The following is an 18,745-nucleotide window of genomic DNA, read 5'->3' on the forward strand; positions in this document are numbered from 1 at the left end:
TGTGCAAAATTTTAACAAAATAAGAGAGATCATACAAAATGCATGTTATTTTTTATTTAGTACTGTCCTGAGTAAGATATTTTACATAAAAGATGTTTACATATAATCCATAAGACAAAAAAATAGCTGAATTTATTAAAATGACCCAGTTCAAAAGTTTGTGAATTGATTCTTAATACTGTGTGTGGTTACCTGGATGATCTACGACTGTTTTTTTGTTTTGTGATGGTTGTTCATGAGTCCCTTGTTTGTTCTGAACAGTTAAACTGAGCTCTGTTCTTCAGAAAAAATCTCCAGGTCCCAAAAATTCTTCAGTTTTCCACCATCTTTTGCATATTTGAACCCTTTACAACAGTGACTGAATGATTTTGAGATCCATCTTTTCACATGGAGGACAACTGAGGGACTCAAACACAACTATTAAAAAAGGTTCAAACATTCACTGATGCTTCAGAAGGAAACACGATGCATTAAGAGTCGGGGGGTGAAAACTTTTGAACAGGATGAAGAGGTCCAAATTTTTCTTATTTCGCTTGAATATCATTTTTTTTTCATTTAGTACTGCACTTCGGAAGCAACAGAAGATACTTGCATGTTTCCCGGAAGACAAATTAAATACAATTTACCTTGATCTTCAAATTCCAAAAGTTTTCACCCCCCATCTATTAATGCATCATGTTTTTTTCTGGAGCATCAGTGAATGTTTGAACCTTTATAAAAAGTTGTGTTTGAGTCCCTCAGTTGTCCTCAGTGTGAAAAGACGGATCTCAAAATCATTCAGTCACTGCTGTAAAGGGTTCAAATATGCAAAAAATGCTGGAAAACTGAAGAATCTGCAGGACCTGGAGATTTTTTCTGAAGAACAGAGCTCAGTTTAACTGCTCAGAACAAACAAGGGACTCATGAACAACCATCACAAAACAAAAAAACAGTCATTCAGGTAACCACACACAGTATTAAGAATCAATGGTTCACATACTTATGAATGGGGTTATTTTAATAAATTCAGCTATTTTTTTTTTTTTGGTCTTGTGGATTATATGTAAACATCTTTTATGTAAAATATCTTACTCAGGACAGTACTAAATAAAAAACAACATGCATTTTGTATTATCTCCCTTATTTTGTTAAAATTATTAACATTTTCACAGATTCTGCAAGTGGTTCACATACTTTTTCTTGCAACTGTAAAGTTTGAGACTATAGACTGTATAGATCTGGCTATGTGAGACTATAGTTTGAATTAATCCCTTTTCTTTGAATGACACATTGACATTACAGTACAGAATAGCTCTTTTGGCATTATGCTGAACATTGTATAAGCATTTGTTTAATGTGTTATTGAAAGCGTAACTGTCACACCCGTTCATATAAAAATCAGTTTACAGGCTTTAATAGACAACCTCAAAAGTGGGGGAAAGTGGCAATAAAAAAAAGCGATTGGCAATAAAAAAGCGATTAATACATAAAAATTCTTACATGTAGCCCCTATAAGGGAAATGAATGGCAGTCGTGATAAAATAGAATACAATTTTAATATTTTGCCAACTGTTTTGTCTATCTTAAAATAACAGCACAAAGCAGAACAAATAGCAGCACATCTGCCACATCTTAATTTACTCTATCTACTCTAGTCTTAAACAGGTAACCAACACATAAATAAGATTTAGAAATGTAAAACATAATTTATATTCTGAGAAATGTGTGGCTTATTTCAAACAGTCCCTTAAATTGTTGAAACAATATTTTGAAAAATCACAATTTATTTAAGGGAAATTAATGGCGGTCATGATCATGATCAAAATCAATAAGTAAATAAATAAAATATAATCATTTTATATTTATTAATTTTTTTATTTTAGATGCTGTTTCTAGAACGTTTTTAAAACATTGTACTGCAACTGCAACTAAAAAGCAATGTTGTGAAATGTTGTAAAAATGTTTTGTGTTTGCAGGGATGGAGCTGCAAAGTGAACAAAGGCAGAAGATAATTGGAAATGAGAAGGTACAGCAGCTCTCTTACCTAACACCACCAGCTCAGCACCAAAATAAATGATTCCATGTTTGTTCTCAGCGACACACTGATACATGCCAGCATCTGAGAGGTTTACAGAGCTGATTGTCAGGGCTCCGTTCTCTATCTGTATCCTGTCCTGTGACACAGAAGAACAGCAATGAAAAGCATTTTAAAATAGCTGTGCATTCAACTTAAACAACAAAGACTGAAGTTTAGTCATTATATAATCAATAAAACTGTGTTATATACATTTAACAGAGCTCTCCTGCTGAGGATCTGATCTGAGAATCATTGCACTGTCAACCCAGATCTAATATGCTGAATTTTACCTCGGCTGCCAGCAGTTCTCCATTCTTCAGCCAGCTGTATGAAGGCTTGGGCTTGCCATTGGCCTTACACTCCCAAAACAATCTCTCTTCAATTGACAAAGCGTTGTCTCGCATCGTCTGAACCCACTGAGGTTTTGCTAAAAAAAACAAAAGTAAATAATTTTAATTGCATATTTTAAAGGAGACCTATTATGCCCCTTTTACAAGATGTAATATAAGTCTCTGGTGTCTCCAGAATGTGTCTGTGAAGTTTCAGCTCAAAACACCCCACAGATCATTTATTATAGCTTGTCAAATTTGCCCCTATTTGGGTGTGAGCAAAAGCACACCGTTTTTGTGTGTGTCCCTTTAAATGCAAATGAGCTTCTGCTCCCGGCCCCCTTTCCAGAAAAGGGTGGAGCTTTAACAGCTTGCGCTGCGGGTTGCTCAACAACAACAAAGCTGGAGAATCTCACGCAGCCAAAATGATGTCTAATGGTCTAATTTTTTTTTTTTTTTCCAAAATATCTCCAGAAACGCTCCTTTTTTAGCAATCGAGCTTTCCAGGGTCAACTTGCAGGCTATCCAAGCTAATGAGACTCTAAATAGTGTTTTGTGCTCATGTGTGCAGCCAGCGATAGACCAGTTAGCATGCTTTGCTCCAACTTTTGCCATGGCGTTAGAACTGGTACACCATTGTCACTTGTGAAAACAAAATGGCGGTGATGTGAGTGGAAACATGCAGATTAAGGTACGGTAATATTCTGATCCCCTTCCTACGTCACAAAGGGAGCGAAATCTGGGTTGTCCTTTTTCACATTTTTTGGGTTGGTAGATGCACCAGGGACCCAATCATAGCACTTAAACATGAAAAAAGTCAGATTTTCATGATTTGTCCCCTTTAATATTTTTATACTATATTTACACACTACTGGTCAGTGCAATTTTTTTATGCTTTTGAAAGTCTCTTATGCTCACCAAGACTGCATTTGTTTGATCAAAAATATTGTAATATTTTAAAATATTATTACAAATTTAAAATAACTGTTTTGTATTTGAATATATTTTAAAATGTAATTTATTTCTCTGATGTCAAAGCTGAATTTTCAGCATCATTACTCCAATCTTCAGTGTCACATGATCCTTCAGAAATCATTCTAATATGCTGATTTGCTGCTCAAGAAACATTTATTATTACTATCAATGTTGAAAACAGAAGTTCAAAAGAACAGCGTTTACTTGAAATAGAATCTTTTGTAACATCATAAATGTCTTTATTGTCATGAATTTAATTTACTGTCAAGTTCTTATTTATATATAGGGACTTTAATATCATAGAGACTCGGGGTTGTGTTGATTTGATCTAGCAACCACCTAAATATACAATGATTTCGGAGTTTGGCCTTGCTGAGGCATGGACACTCTTTTATCTGATTAATTGAAAGCACAAAATGTCAATAATTACTTGATCTATCTGTCTTCCTGCCAATGGAAAAGGTGACAGGTTTCCATTCATGCCCCCATTTCTGTAACAGTCCTGTCTGAATTCATGATTGAACCATCACACGGTTCTATAATGTGATACTCTTCTCATGTTGTGTTGTAGATTCCCACCAATCACACAAGGTCCATGTAAGCATGCCTATAGATTAACCATCAATTACTATTCCTGCTAACATCGCTTGCAGATTTTGTGGCAACTAAGCACTTAATTGATTGATCGCAGTCACATAGTGATTGACTCATCAAGAAAACTTATCAGCTTTCCCAAGAATTAATTAAACACAAGCAGCTGACCAACCTTGCAACTGTTGTCAATTCTTTTTTCTGTGTTTTGGCCTTTTTCAAAGAATCTGAATTATACAAGGACGCTTGCACTCTGACAGCACTGTGAAGAAAAGCTTTTGAGTTTTGTATCGTTCGTGGAGGCCAGGTCTTTTCAGAAGAAGGCCAGAGCTGCACCTGCCCCTCCAATCTTCTCAGTAAGTCATATATAAACCTTGAACTCACATTCACGATTACAAAATTTCATCAGGGAACTGAGCTTAGAAGTGTTGTGTACACAGATGTCAGTGGAAAGAACACCTTTGAAATCCCAGCAGTCAAATGCAATAGACCTATGCTGATTTGCACCAGAGTTTTGTTTGTATCGTATTTCACTAATAGGATTTTCCTTCTTTGTATATATATCCATTTTATTTGAATCAATAACACACCACATGCGAAAGGTTCCCATACCTATGAGATATCAAGTAGCTGTTCTATCGATGGAAAATGGCAGGTAATGATTCTCATATGCTTGTTTCTAGCGCCTAATAATCCATTGAGTCATATCTTGTCTCCAAAAATGGGACAATGAGTGCTTGAGTTCCAGATAGACTTACATTTTGTCCATATTGAATCTCTTTGAAACAGATTTTGGTGTTAGATTTAGAACTGAAGCTAGATCTTATAAAACTGAGGTAAAATAATGAATAAATTGGAGAGTAAAATGGCTTTATAATTAGAGTCGACCTAATTGCAGCATCTGAGTTGCTAATAACAAGTACCATAATTAACTAAAATATAATGATAATGAATAACACACCAGAGGTGAGTTGAGTTCTTCATGAATGTTTGATATCTAACTGAACATCCATCCATCCATCCATCCATTATAAAGCAAATAACTCTCTATCTATCTATCTATCTATCTATCTATCTATGATTTGGCTCTATAAAACTGTAACTATTGCCATCTGACACCTTTCTGGATCAACGAAAGTTTCTCAAATGATAGCATTTAGCACTGCTGAGTCTTGGCACGATTCAACATTACTCTGCCAAATCCATTACGTGAGCTCAGTTTATTTTGGTCTTTACTATGCAGTTATGGAAAATATAAGAAAGTCCAGACAGGGCAGAAAGTTATCAGGAAGTAATTCACTGCAATTGTGAAATGACTGAACTGGCAGGGTTCCTTATGGTAAGCGCTGGCAAGAATTTGAATGGTTATTACAACAATATTATACATTAAATATGTTTTAAATTATCAGCAAGCATTATAGGGTTAGTTCACCCAAAAATGAAAATTCAGTCATTATTACTCACCCTCATGTTGTTCCACACTCATAAGACCTTCGTTCATCTTCAGAACACAAATTAAGATATTTTTGATGAAATCCGATGGCTCAGTGAGGCCTGCATTATAAGACAGCAAGATAATTAACACTTAAATTAAAATGAATTAAAACAGTTCATGTGACTACACTGGTTCAACCTTAATGTTATGAAGCGACGAGAATACTTTTTGTGCGCAAAAAAAACCCAAAAGGAATTTATTCAACAATGTCTAGTGATGGGCGATTTCAAAACACTGCTTCATGAAGCTTCGTAGCTTTTGTTTCGAATCAGTGGTTCGGAGTGTGTATCAAACTGCCAAAGCCACGTGAACCATTGAATTTTCTAAATGTTTCGAAACACTTATGACGTGACGAAGCCTCATTTACTAAAATCACGTGACTTTGACAGTTTGATACACGCTCCGAACCACTGATTCGAAACAAAGGATTCATAAAGCTTTGAAGCTTCATGAAGCAGTGTTTTGAAATCGCCCATCACTAGATATTGTTGAATAAATTCGTTATTTCGTTTATTTGGCGCACAAAAAGTATTCTCGTCGCTTCATAACATTAAGGTTGAACCACTGTAGTCACATGACCTGTTTTAAATATGTCTTTAGTACCTTTCTGGGCACTGAAAGTGTTAATTATCTTGCTGGCAATAGAGGCCTCACTGAGCCAGCGGATTTTATCAAAAATATCTTAATTTGTGTTCTGAAGATGAACGAAGATCTTACGGGTGTGAAATGACATGAGGGTGAGTAATTAATGACAGAATTTTCATTTTTGGGTGAACTAAACCTTTAAGAAACAATATGGCAAAGACAACCAGCTTCTATAACTGCTACTATTATCCAGTCAGTGTGTAACAATACTATAAAACAATACAATGGATTAGTACAATGGATAAAACAAGCAAAACAAACTACATGTACAGTAGGACCATGGATACACTGTACATTTTTTCCATATTTACAGTCTGTACTTATGATATATTCCTGGCAACTCATTGCCATTCTTTCAGCCATTTTTACAGTAGTATTTGTACAATGTCACCATAATGATAAAACCATTTATGTTATTATACCACAGTGGAGTGGTATTGTTGTGCCACGGCAGAAAATGATCTAGCTTGCATTGGAATATTTGTAAAATTCTAAATACAATATTTCATTGCAAAATCCTGGTCATTGTTATAGAAAAAACTGATAATACCATGTGCACTAAATATACAGTAGTATATTACAGCAGTATATACTATGAGTCAAATAATTATACCGTGGAAAGACAGTCGTCCTTGCACAGTGTTCTTTCCCATCTTATTCTCTGCCACACATTCATAGCCTCCGGCGTCCTCCTGCTGGAAACTGGGAATCTCCAGTACTACATTTGAGTTCTTCATCTTCACCTTGCTGGGAAACGGCACTCCATTTGCTCTCCTCCACGTTATCTCTGGAACTGGGCTGAACATATGAAAAAAACTATGATGAGTAGTAATCTTGCAAAAGCGAACAATGAAAAAGCTACAAAGAGAAGAAAAAAGGAAAAGAGATAGGGGAACACAAAAGATGAAGATAAAGAATGGAAATTTCGTATAATTTCATTATTTTGTAGATTACTGTCATTCCTACTCATATCTCAGCTCTAACATTCTAAATGAGATACATTTCCTCATAAGACACCATCTCATTTCTTTTTGCAAGGAAAACGTATATGGCTCATCCACTAATGGGATCAATTGAGACAGAAAAATTGCCTCAAGGCAAAAACTAGACTGTTATACTGTATTTCCCAAACAGACTTTGACAAGCATGTTTAAAAGGTGGTGAGAAGAGGTGGAAAAGGGCCAAGTTGAAAAACACATTAAGCTCAGTGACAGAGTACCATTAAAAGTCGGGCATCAGTAACTACAAAAGGGTGAAGAATTCCACTTACTTCCCCAAAGCAAAACACTCCAGTGTCACAACTGATCCCTTTGCAGCCGGAACCATGTCAGAGAAATGAACCTCTATTTTCGGCTCATATTCGCCCATTACGCCTATGAGGGAAAAAACTTTCTGTTATTTTTCCATTCATGATTCATTCACTGATTATGTATAATAATAGAGAATGCATTATATGTTAAATACGAAACATTGTTATTAGGTGAACGCTGGCTTCTTCTGAGAACAAGCAGCTAAAACAAAGGCAACAAATAATTCATACCAATCTGGAGTCTGACACTACGCAGAGACGTGTGGTGTTTGCTGCAGTTTTTACAGTGTCTGTAAATATTTTATCCAGCCATTGTTTATGTTTACTTTATGGCAAAGTATATTTAGGACTGTGAAAGCGTTTGGCTGCTATAAAACTAATTTACACTGTTTTTGTAAAAAAAAAAAAAAAAAGTGTTTGCATGCTGTCAAGTCGACACCAAAGAAAGTGTTCTCGGTGTTGCTATCAAATCCTAAGCAATATAAATTAGTGTTATATTTAAATTCTAAATACAAAGACAGATGCATTGCTGTTTTTGTTGATTTGAATGCTATTTTCAAATATGCTATTGAATCGTGTCGTGGGTTTCGTGATAACAGAGATGGAATGTAAACGCATAATTTACACGACTGAAAGAGCAAAAAGTTAAGAGATGAAATCTCCAATAACAACTTACAGTATTACATATCATCGATGCAGAGAAAAGAACACAACCATGCAGACAAGTAAATGCTGTTATCACTGTTTTCCATGTTCGTGAAGTAAATATGTTTACATGGCTTTTTAAAAATGCCGGGTGCCGGTGTTTGACATGTGTTTGACCAATCAACGTACACTTACGTCATTGATAGTTCCTATAGTGCTGGTTTAGACTCTACTCTGAAGTAGAAGCTGATTTAGTTCCCCCAAAAGGAGTTCCTATATAGAACTAAAATTGTTCCTAGTTCCTGCAGTGCGAAAATGGCAAAATCTGGGTACTTCAGTCAATAGTTCTAGGAACTATGAACAGGTTCCTCCGGTGTGAAAGCAGGGCTAACTGCTAAAGCTAACAAGCCAAACTTTGACCCCTTGGTATCAGTAACCTTCATGGCATCTCACACAATATTGCCAGCCGCAGGTGGGATATCTTCTCCCAGACAGACACAGAATATTCAATAATGTAATGATTGCTCGATGTTACAAAAATTTACAAAAAATGATTCAATAATGTAGTAGTTCCACATACTTTGCAATATTTTTGTCAGCATCTCAGTTTTTCAAAAATCTTTTTTGTTTTATACCCTGTTTACACCTAGTATTAAGAAGCATTTTCGTCAATCCAATTAAAGTGGACGACGCTAAATACAGATGTAAATGGGATCTAAAATACTTTAAGCTTGTCCACTTTCGACCACTTCCAGAGGAAGTAAAAAAACGCAATTGACGGGATTGCTTTCGTAGTGGAAACTGTTATGTGGTCGAATGCATTCGAACAGCTGCAGAAGACCGCCTACTCTCTGCCTATACTGACTTAATACGTAAACATTATGAGAAGTGCGCTAGCCAGACGAGATTTAAACTTTGTCGGCTAAAGACCCAAGTTTAAAGGTTTGAAGACGAAAAATGTACCAAGCACAATGTTCTCCACCATTCCTGATTTCTAACAAGCACTCACAGTGTTCGCCGTTGTCTTGCAGCTATCAGAGCAGAAACGAAAGCTACTTCTCTCCGTATGTTTTTCCGTAGTCTCCGGTCCCATTCATATGTAAATTGTGCAAGCTTATTTCGTCCATTAGATCAACATATCTGAAAAAGCCCATACATTTAGCCACACATAGACCCTCCCCTCGAAGAAATCAGGACAAAAGTGGTCGAAAGTGTACAAAAGAGATGGGTTAAAACACCAGGTGTAAATGGGAATGTCTCCCTCATCTACTTGTGATCTTAATACCAGATGGAAACAGGACCTTTTTAGTCAGTGCTTAAACGGAATGGGGTGGGGTGTTCATCAATGCTTTGAAGTCAAGCTAATTGAATCAATGAAATCTAATATGGAACCAAATGAATTCCCACTACTGTAAATTATCCCTCTACTTGATTTATTACAAAAAACATATATTTGTTTATTCCACCATGGGAATGAAACCCATGTCCAAAAAAACTTCTGCTGTAAGCCCAACTAGATACTGCTTGTTTCTAATGTTGCATAAGAACGTGTTAATAATTTAGTTAGTGTGAGCTCTTGATGTTTTCTAATATTTAATATTACTTGAGCAGGGTTGTGTTAATGAAGTTTTAATTATATTATTTTCACTTGATGATGTTTTATTAACAAAGGTCGGGAGGAACACGCTCAAGTGATCTATCCAATCAGCATGAGAGGAGGCCTATATATATATATATATATATATATATATATATATACATAGACGACTCACCTATGTTCCTAGACAGTTTTCAGCATCCCTCTGCCGCCCCGATTCCTCACTATTGGCTAGTTCCTATCCTAACCAGGGATACGAGGGGAGTACTCTGGGTTTGGGCCAAATTCCGAGTTCGGAGCCTCCCCTCGAACAGCACACCAAACACGCATACTCTCTTACTCTGTCTGATTATTTGTAGGTGTGAACTTGTGAAATACACTACATTAAAGTGGTTGATTTATTTAATTTTATATTTACGGGGTGGAAGATGGAGCTGGAATGAGTGCTCTGACACAATTCAAACAAATCTGATGCCAACTGCATCAACAGGTCAACCAAACCCTATTATGATTCAGCTTCTGCCTACTAAATTGCGCACTGAAAAAAAAAAGTTGATATTTACCATCCGTTCGTAGTACCAGAGGGGTCGGGGAGCTGAGGACTTTGCCTTTAGTGATGCGGTTTACCACCACGCACGTGTAGTTACCCACATCCGAAGGCTCCACTTTGGCGATGTAAAGGTTTCCAGTCTCCTGAGAGACAAAGCGACGATTGTCTTGCTGAACAAAGTAAGGGTACTCGTTGAAGACCCATGCAAATGAGAGATCTGGAAAGGAGATGAGACACAGAACATATATAATTCAAAACAAATGAACTAAGCTAGCCAAACATTCTTGGGAGCTTAAATGAAAAAATCTTTTTTTTCTTTTTGGTATTATCATTTGGGCACCAATCCCACTTTTCTTTCCCAGTAGCACTTCTGAAATCTGACCCATGGTATTAGAAGCCTAAGACATCCTTATAAAACACAACAAAGAATGTCCAAGCCAAACTCTCTCTCTATATATATATATATACAGGGGGTACGGAAAGTATTTAGACCCCCTTAAATTTTTCACTCTTTGTTATATTGCAGCCATTTGCTAAAATCATTTAAGTTCATTTTTTTTTCCTCATTAATGTACACACAGCACCCCATATTGACAGACAAACACAGAATTGTTGACATTTTTGCAGATTTATTAAAAAAGAAAAACTGAAATATCATATGGTCCTAAGTATTCAGACCCTTTGCTGTGACACATATATTTAACTTCCATTTCTTCTGATCATCCTTGAGATGGTTCTACACAGTAGAAGTACTGTATATACAGTATCTCACAGAAGTGAGTACACCCCTCACATTTTTGTAAATATTTTATTATATCTTTTCATGTGACAACACTGAAGAAATGACACTTTGCTACAATGTAAAGTATTGAGTGTACAGCTTGTATAACAGTGTAAATTTGCTGTCCCCTCAAAATAACTCAACACACAGCCATTAATGTCTAAACCGCTGGCCACAAAAGTGAGTACACCCCTAAGTGAAAATGTCCAAATTGGGCCCAATTAGCCATTTTCTCTCCCCGGTGTCATGTGACCCTTTAGGGTTACAAGGTCTCAGGTGTGAATGGGGAGCAGGTGTGTTAAATTTGGTGTTATCACTCTCACACTCTCATACTGGTCACTGGAAGTTCAACATGGCACCTCATAGCAAAGAACTCTCTGAAGATCTGAAAAAAAGAATTGTTGCTCTACATAAAGATGGCGTAGATTGCCAAGACGCTGAAACTGAGCTGCAGCACGGTGGCCAAGACCATACAGCAGTTTAACAGGACAGGTTCCACTCAGAACAGGCCTCGCCATGGTCGACCAAAGAAGTTGAGTGCACCTGCTCAGCATCATATCCAAAGGTTGTGTTTGGTAAATAGACTTATGAGTGCTGCCAGCATTGCTGCAGAGGTTGAAGGCATGGGGGGTCAGCCTGTCAGTGCTCAGACCATATGCCGCACACTGCATCAAATTGGTCTGCATGGCTGTCGTCCCAGAAGGAAGCCTCTTCTAAAGATGATGCACAAGAAAGGCCGCAAACAGTTTGCTGAAGACAAGCAGACTAAGAAATTATTTCCTGTGGTCTGATGAGACCAAGATAAACTTATTTGGTTCAGATGGTGTCAAGTGTGTGTGGCAGCAACCAGGTGAGGAGTACAAAGACAAGTGTGTCTTGCCTACAGTCAAGCATGGTGGTGGGAGTGTCATGGTCTGGGGGCTGCATGAGTGCTGCCGGCACTCGGGAGCTACAGTTCATTGAGGGAACCATGAATGCCAACAGAGCATGATCCCCTCCCTTCGGAGACTGGGCCGCAGGGCAGTATTGCAACATGATAATGACCCCAAACACAGCTCCAAGACGACCACTGCCTTGCTAAAGAAGCTGAGGGTAAAGGAGATGGACTGGCCAAGCATGTCTCCAGACCTAAACCCTATTGAGCATCTGTGGGGCATCCTCAAATGGAAGGTGGAAGAGCGCAAGCTCTCTAACATCCACCAGCTCCGTGATGTCGTCATGGAGGAGTGGAAGAGGACTCCAGTGGCAACCTGTGAAGCTCTGGTGAACTCCATGCCCAAGAGGGTTAAGGCAGTGCTGGAAAATAATGGTGGCCACACAAAATATTGGCACTTTGGGCCCAATTTGGACATTTTCACTTAGGGGTGTACTCACTTTTGTGGCCAGCGGTTTAGACATTAATGGCTTTGTGTTGAGTTATTTTGAGGGGACAGCAAATTTACACTGTTATACAAGCTGTAGCAAAGTGTCATTTCTTCAGTGTTGTCACAATAAAAGATATAATAAAATATTTACAAAAATGTGAGGGGTGTACTCACTTCTGTGAGAGATAATATATATATATATATATATATATATATATATATATACACTTGGACCCAATAGGTGTCAGGTGCGTAGACACAAAGATTAAATGAGATGAACTTGCACACTTACTTGAAGTCCTGCAAATTTGTAAACATTTTTAGAGACCACAAGATATTTTATTTCACATATGTGTACAGCATATTTATGCTAGACTGACCTTTAAATCAAAAAAGTATATAGTATAAAAGCCTTACCTCCAGCATATGATGGTGTACCACAAAGTAAAACTACCCCCTGGCCTTCTCGCACAGAGACAGCGCTTTTTGTTTGAGTTTTTAAATTCAAGTCTGAAAGGTATGAAAAAACAGTCAGAAGATACAGCAGTGCTAGACGTGAGCATGAAAATGAAAATACCTAGGAGCTGATTTCTTCTATCTCAGCTTAACATGAAAAGACAACTATAAGTAAACCATTTGTAAAGCAGTAAACCATTTTTAATATTTACAGATCAGGATCCAACTGTCAAATGTAAGATAGAGAGGGTGACAAAATAAAGGAAACATCCACATAATATGACAACCATGTTCTGCCAGAACAGCTTCAATACACCTTAGCATTGATTCTACAAGTGTCTGGAACTCTGCTGGAGGGATGGAGCACCATTCTTCAAAAAGATATTCCCTTATTTGGTGTTTTGACATTGGTGGTGGAGAGTGCTGTCTAACACGTTGGTCCAAGGTGTTCAATTGGGTTGAGATACGGTGACTGCAATGGCCATATGATTCACACCATTTTCATGCTTATCAAAACATTCTGTCACCACTCAAGCCCTATGGATGGGGACCATCCTGGAAGAGGCCACTTCCATGAGGATAGAAATGGTTCATCATAGGATAAAGTTCCCTCCAAGGGGACAAGTGAATGCAAACCATGCCAGCAAAATGCCTTCCGCAGCATAACAGACCAACCAGATTTTTATTAACTTTGTCACTTATCATCGCTATGTTTTGGTCTGAAATGTTATTTATCAGTCGTCTCTGGTCTGATCTTCTTTTTTGCTTTGAGTTTCTGGGTTTCTGAAGTCTTTCTGCTGCTCGGCTGCTCTGACCTCACTGTTGTCTCTGTGAGAAGGTCCAGGATGGTCATCATCTCTGGATGTTTCTCCAAGTAATGGAGGAGAAAGGTCAGCAGGTGTTCTGGATCCTCCAGATCTGACTTCACTGTTGCCTCTGTGAGAAGATCCAGGCTGTTCATCATCTCTGGATGTTTCTCCAGTGATGCTGGAGGAGAAAACATTGAGCTGAGGGAATCACTTGAAGAATCAGAATCAGAGAGATGGTTTGATCTCTTCATTTTCCATTTTCTGCCTTCTAACCTGCCAGAAGTCTTTCTTTTTCTTTCAATGCCCTATCTCATCTCAACCTGCTTTGGTCAGCAGGTATTCTGGTCTGATCTCACTGTTGTTGACCTGGTGAGATGGTTCAGATTGTTCATAATCTGTTCTCCTTATGTGTTTCCGGTGGGTTATTATCAATATACAAATGATAAAATGCAAGGGGTGACACATACAAAGTGAAGGAACAGACATCTGAAATACAGGTCAGCATGGAGACCAATGGGTTGTGTTGAGCACCAGGTGTCTGGGGATTGATCTTACACACAAATGGTGGACGAAACCATTGAGGTCACGTCCTAAGAGATGTGGAAAGCGTATTCGTAGAGTCCTCGCCAACAAGCTCTACATTAATCACATATTGGTTTATAAGCGTTTCATTATCAAAGTCAACAAGAAAAAATGAGACTGTAGGGGCGATTAAAAAATAAACTAATGTGGAAGGCCCCATTATTGATCTCAACTGGACTCTAATCATCTGAACTGCTGAAATAGCCAAAACGACTATTATCAATAGAAGTCAGTGAATACTGTTATCCCATCTTAACTTCTGCTGTTATGACCCTCTGAAATTCTTCTAGAGCCTCCCCTGCTAAAATAAAACATTTTTTCATAACAACTGAACACATTCAGGCAACTATAAAAATGAAGGTAGAGTTTAAATGAAAGGTTTTCTCAGAACAAGGATAATTTTCACACCTTTTCATACTTTACAGGTTTGGAAAACAAAACAAAACAAAAAACTATACCAGGGTAAATTGTAAAGGTACATGGGAGACAACAAATGTAAGGTATTCGCTGGTCTGAAAATGCATTAAACAGTACAAACATCTGTCAAAGCACTTTCCAGGGCAAGCCACGTACAAACTATATGCTTAAAGTGTTTGTTTAAAGCGCTTAATGTAACACTTAACATGACGCATCTTCATGTTTCGGGCAGCTTGGATTGTGCATTTTTCCCGCACATTGCTCACACTGTGACCTGCACTATTTTTCAGATACATTTTATCCATTAAAATGAATTATTCACTGCTGTAAAATGAAAGGTTGTCCATGCACAGCGTTTGCATTTGTTGTTGATTATTTTTATTATTATTAGTTCAATCATGACAGCTCTCGAAGTGAGTTATTTAACCAGCATTTAATGGCATGGGGCATGGAATGCTCGATTTTCGGCAGACAAGATCTGCTACGCAGCAGCTGCTGCTGAGCAAACACAAGAATTTGTTCAGCTTAGTTAAAATAACATGGATAAATGGCATGCTGCTGAAAAATCTATTAAATCCCCCCACAGCAGATCTCTACAGGTGGAGCTGGGGAGGAGGAGCGGTAAACAGACATTTTCATAATCTTGCAGCAAGGCAATCGCAGGATAGAGTAAGAATATATGTGGCTGGATGGAATAGGAAGCACATCTCGTTGGCGAATGACATGAACTAAAATGTACACGACAATTTTAGTTTCAATATAATATTACATATACTGTTTTATTTTGAGTCAAATTAGTTAAACGAGTTAAATGTATTGAACGTATTTAGTTATTGTCAGTCATTAAATGCAATAGAAATCAACCAATTTATAACACAAATTCAATATTTTTAACATTTCTAAAGTTGTTTATACTGTACGTATGTTAATAATGTATTTTTGTTAATAATGTCTATACAAACATACAAAAATATATGTGCACTAGAGCTATAGATATAATACATATAACAATACAATCATTTATCTTCATAATCATTTATTTTCCTGTAGGAGCTATACGCATTAGCTGCATTAAGATGTTGATAACCCATTTTACTCATTCTTTAAGCTAGTCCAATATTGGCAGCATCCACTTTAACACCTGTCACCCTGCATTGAATGGCTGAAGTGCTAATACAGCATGCTAACGCACAGTCGATGACTCACATGCAAACTGGAGGCTAGCTCTTCTGCTAAGAATTGCTCCCTCTGGGTTGAAGGCAGTGCACTGGTATATTCCTCCATCCTGGGCCCGGTCCAGACTCCTAATGACCAAATTCCCCCCGGATAGCCGCCGACGGGAATCAGTACTGAGATTAATCAATGTGCCGTTCAGAGACCACCTACAGACACACAAACAGACAGATAATAGTGCACACAGCTCAATGTGTTATGATAATGGCTGATATTGAGTGATTTTTCACGATAACCTTTGAAATTGATTTTGTTTTGGATGTACAAATGTCATGTGGAATATCAATGTATCATTACAAAGCTGAATCAGATTGGTATTACACTTCATTCCTGATTCATTTCAATAAGAAAAGAAATATTTCAAAACCTGAACTGCCTATGAAAATCCGGCTGCATTGTGGTATAGTAAAGCCCATCTACATTTTTCTCATTGAATGTCCTGTTTCTAGGAAATGCATTATATTACACTAGGAAATGCATTATATTACAGAGGTAAAATGATTTGCAAATCGCGATTTGTGTTGACTTTTTATGTTAAACGGTTTCCCGCAGCTCCTTTTGCTGTCCTTTTCATTGTGTGATGATTAGCGCCGGAGAGTATCATCAATTCCACTTCCTCACACCTCATCTACGCCTATCATTAAGACCCAAGCCCACCTGAGGCTCTAACCACTAGCACGCATTTCAGAGGCCAGCCCACTAATACGGACAGATTTTCAAAGGGCGCAAGATCATTTGAGGATCCTGAGGCCTCGCTAGTCATTTACTCTGACAGGGCGTCAGCTGGGTTGAGCTCCCATGTGTCTGCACACCCCAGGAACAGATGCTGAGAGAAAAAGGGCCAAATGCTATGTGTTAATTCACTAGCAAGAGCAGTGGATGCAAAGAAGCTAAAAACAATATTTGAAGGCCCCATACATTTTCCAGGTATTCACGATTTACTGGATAAGGATTGTAAAAAATATATTTAGATGACGCATTCTCTGATGCTCAAGAAGGCAACATGATGCATTAAAGGTTTAGTTCACCCAAAAATGAAAATTCTGTCATTAATTATGTCGTTCCACACCCGTAAGACCTTCATTCATCTTCAGAACACAAATTAAGATATTTTTGATAAAATCTGATGGCTCAGTGAGACCTGCACTGCCAGCAAGACAATTAACACTTTCAATGCCCAGAAAGCTACTAAAGACACATTTAAAACAGTTCATGTGACTACAGTGGTTCAACCTTAATGTTATGAAGCGATGAGAATACTTTTTGTGCACCAAAAAAACAAAATAACAACTTTATTCAACAATATCTAGTGATGGGTGATTTCAAAACACTGCTTCATGAAGCTTCGAAGCTTTACGAATCTTTTGTTTTGAATCAGTGGTTCGGAGGGTGTATCAAACTGCCAAAGTCACGCGATTTCAGTAAACGAGGCTTCGTTACATCATAAGTGTTTTGAAACGTTTTGAATTTCAATGATTCACGTGATTTTGGCAGTTTGATACACGCTCCGAACCACTGATTCGAAACAAAAGATTCGTAAAGCTTCGAAGCTTCATGAAGCAGTGTTTTGAAATCACCCATCACTAGATATTGTTGAATAAAGTCGTTATTTTGTTTTTTTGGCGCACAAAAAGTATTCTCGTTGCTTCATAACATTAAGGTTGAACCACTGTAGTCACATGAACTGTTTTAAATGTGTCTTTAGTTGCTTTCTGGGCATTTGAAAGTGTTAATTATCTTGCTATCAATAGAGAGCCATCGGATTTTATGAAAAATATCTTAATTTGTGTTCTGAAGATGAACAAAGGTCTTACGGGTGTAAAACAACACAAGGGTGAGTAATTAATGGCAGAATTTTCATTTTTGGGTGAACTAACCCTTTAAGATCTGGGGGGTGTACATTTTTTTAATTAGATGATGAAGGTAAATTGTACTTTTTTGTCTTCTGGGAAACATGTATCTTCTATATCTTCTGGAGGGCAGTGCTAAATGAAAAAAAAAAAAAAAAAAAAAAAGAAGCAAAGCAACAGCAACAACTAATATTCAGATGGAAACCGTTTTTGAGTCTTCCACACTGATTTTTTTTCATGGGAGAAACAAGAGGCGCAGTTTAGAGGGAAAATTACTGACAAGGAAGGACATGAGCTGGTTTCCACCACCCACACTGCGAAATTCACAAATTTATTCTTAAGAATACACATTTACTGTCAAGTGCAGCTTTAGTGGATGGCACAACAGGTTAACCATACATCCATAACTGAGCAAATATGACAGAATATTACTTGACTTGATGCATTGGTTCCAGTCACAGCTTCTTAACGCTTTCACCCATGTATATTTATTATCTTTTCTTTTCACCATGTTTATCTCAAAGAGCAGCTGTATGTGTCAGGAACATAGCAGGGATCAGGGTAAGGGCCAAGAACAAAATGCTCTTGACATCTCAGAATGTAATAGCTTTCCCGCTCTGTTCAAATAATCAGCATCTTCTAATGCGAGGCCTTTCACGAGCAAATAAGAGTCGTTCGACGTCAATACGTGGTTTTCAGTTGGGTAAAAATAGTAGCGAGGCAAGTGAGGCCCGATCAAGGGCACTTGACACACAGCGGCAAATAGGTGACACATCCGTGCAGGATGTGATAGCAGGAGAAAACGGAGATCAAGTGAATGGAGGTGTGAAGTGGGGTTACGTTCGCCTCAGGGGTTTTCTGGAAAGTGCTGTTTCTCCAGTGTGGCTAAGGTTGAACTTGAGTCGACCCTGCTGTTCATATCAATTTTGTATGAGGGGGGGCAGCATCATTGATATGACTGCTGGTATGGGCTCCAAAGCACCAGGCTCATCTGCTCATCTCTCTGCTCTCCTCATGGTGCTGAGACCTTCAACACCTGTGGACCACTCTGGAGACCAGTC

At 37.9% G+C, this 18,745-nt stretch overlaps 1 protein-coding gene across 1 annotated transcript in view; it reads right to left on the bottom strand.

Moving 5' to 3' along the window:
* cntn3a.2 (contactin 3a, tandem duplicate 2) overlaps window positions 1-18,745 on the bottom strand; it is a 105,244-nt gene that overhangs the window by 51,639 nt on the left and 34,860 nt on the right. Inside the window, exons 4-10 of the mRNA XM_051880688.1 lie at window positions 15,808-15,983; window positions 12,755-12,847; window positions 10,206-10,409; window positions 7,362-7,464; window positions 6,705-6,889; window positions 2,347-2,483; window positions 2,024-2,153 (exon numbers count right to left, since the gene is read on the bottom strand). Of these exons, the coding sequence (XP_051736648.1) occupies window positions 2,024-2,153; window positions 2,347-2,483; window positions 6,705-6,889; window positions 7,362-7,464; window positions 10,206-10,409; window positions 12,755-12,847; window positions 15,808-15,983 (1,028 nt within the window). The remainder of the gene's footprint in view (window positions 1-2,023; window positions 2,154-2,346; window positions 2,484-6,704; window positions 6,890-7,361; window positions 7,465-10,205; window positions 10,410-12,754; window positions 12,848-15,807; window positions 15,984-18,745) is intronic.

This window comes from Ctenopharyngodon idella, chromosome 22 (genome assembly GCF_019924925.1).
Source record: "Ctenopharyngodon idella isolate HZGC_01 chromosome 22, HZGC01, whole genome shotgun sequence".
Lineage (NCBI taxonomy): Eukaryota > Metazoa > Chordata > Actinopteri > Cypriniformes > Xenocyprididae > Ctenopharyngodon > Ctenopharyngodon idella.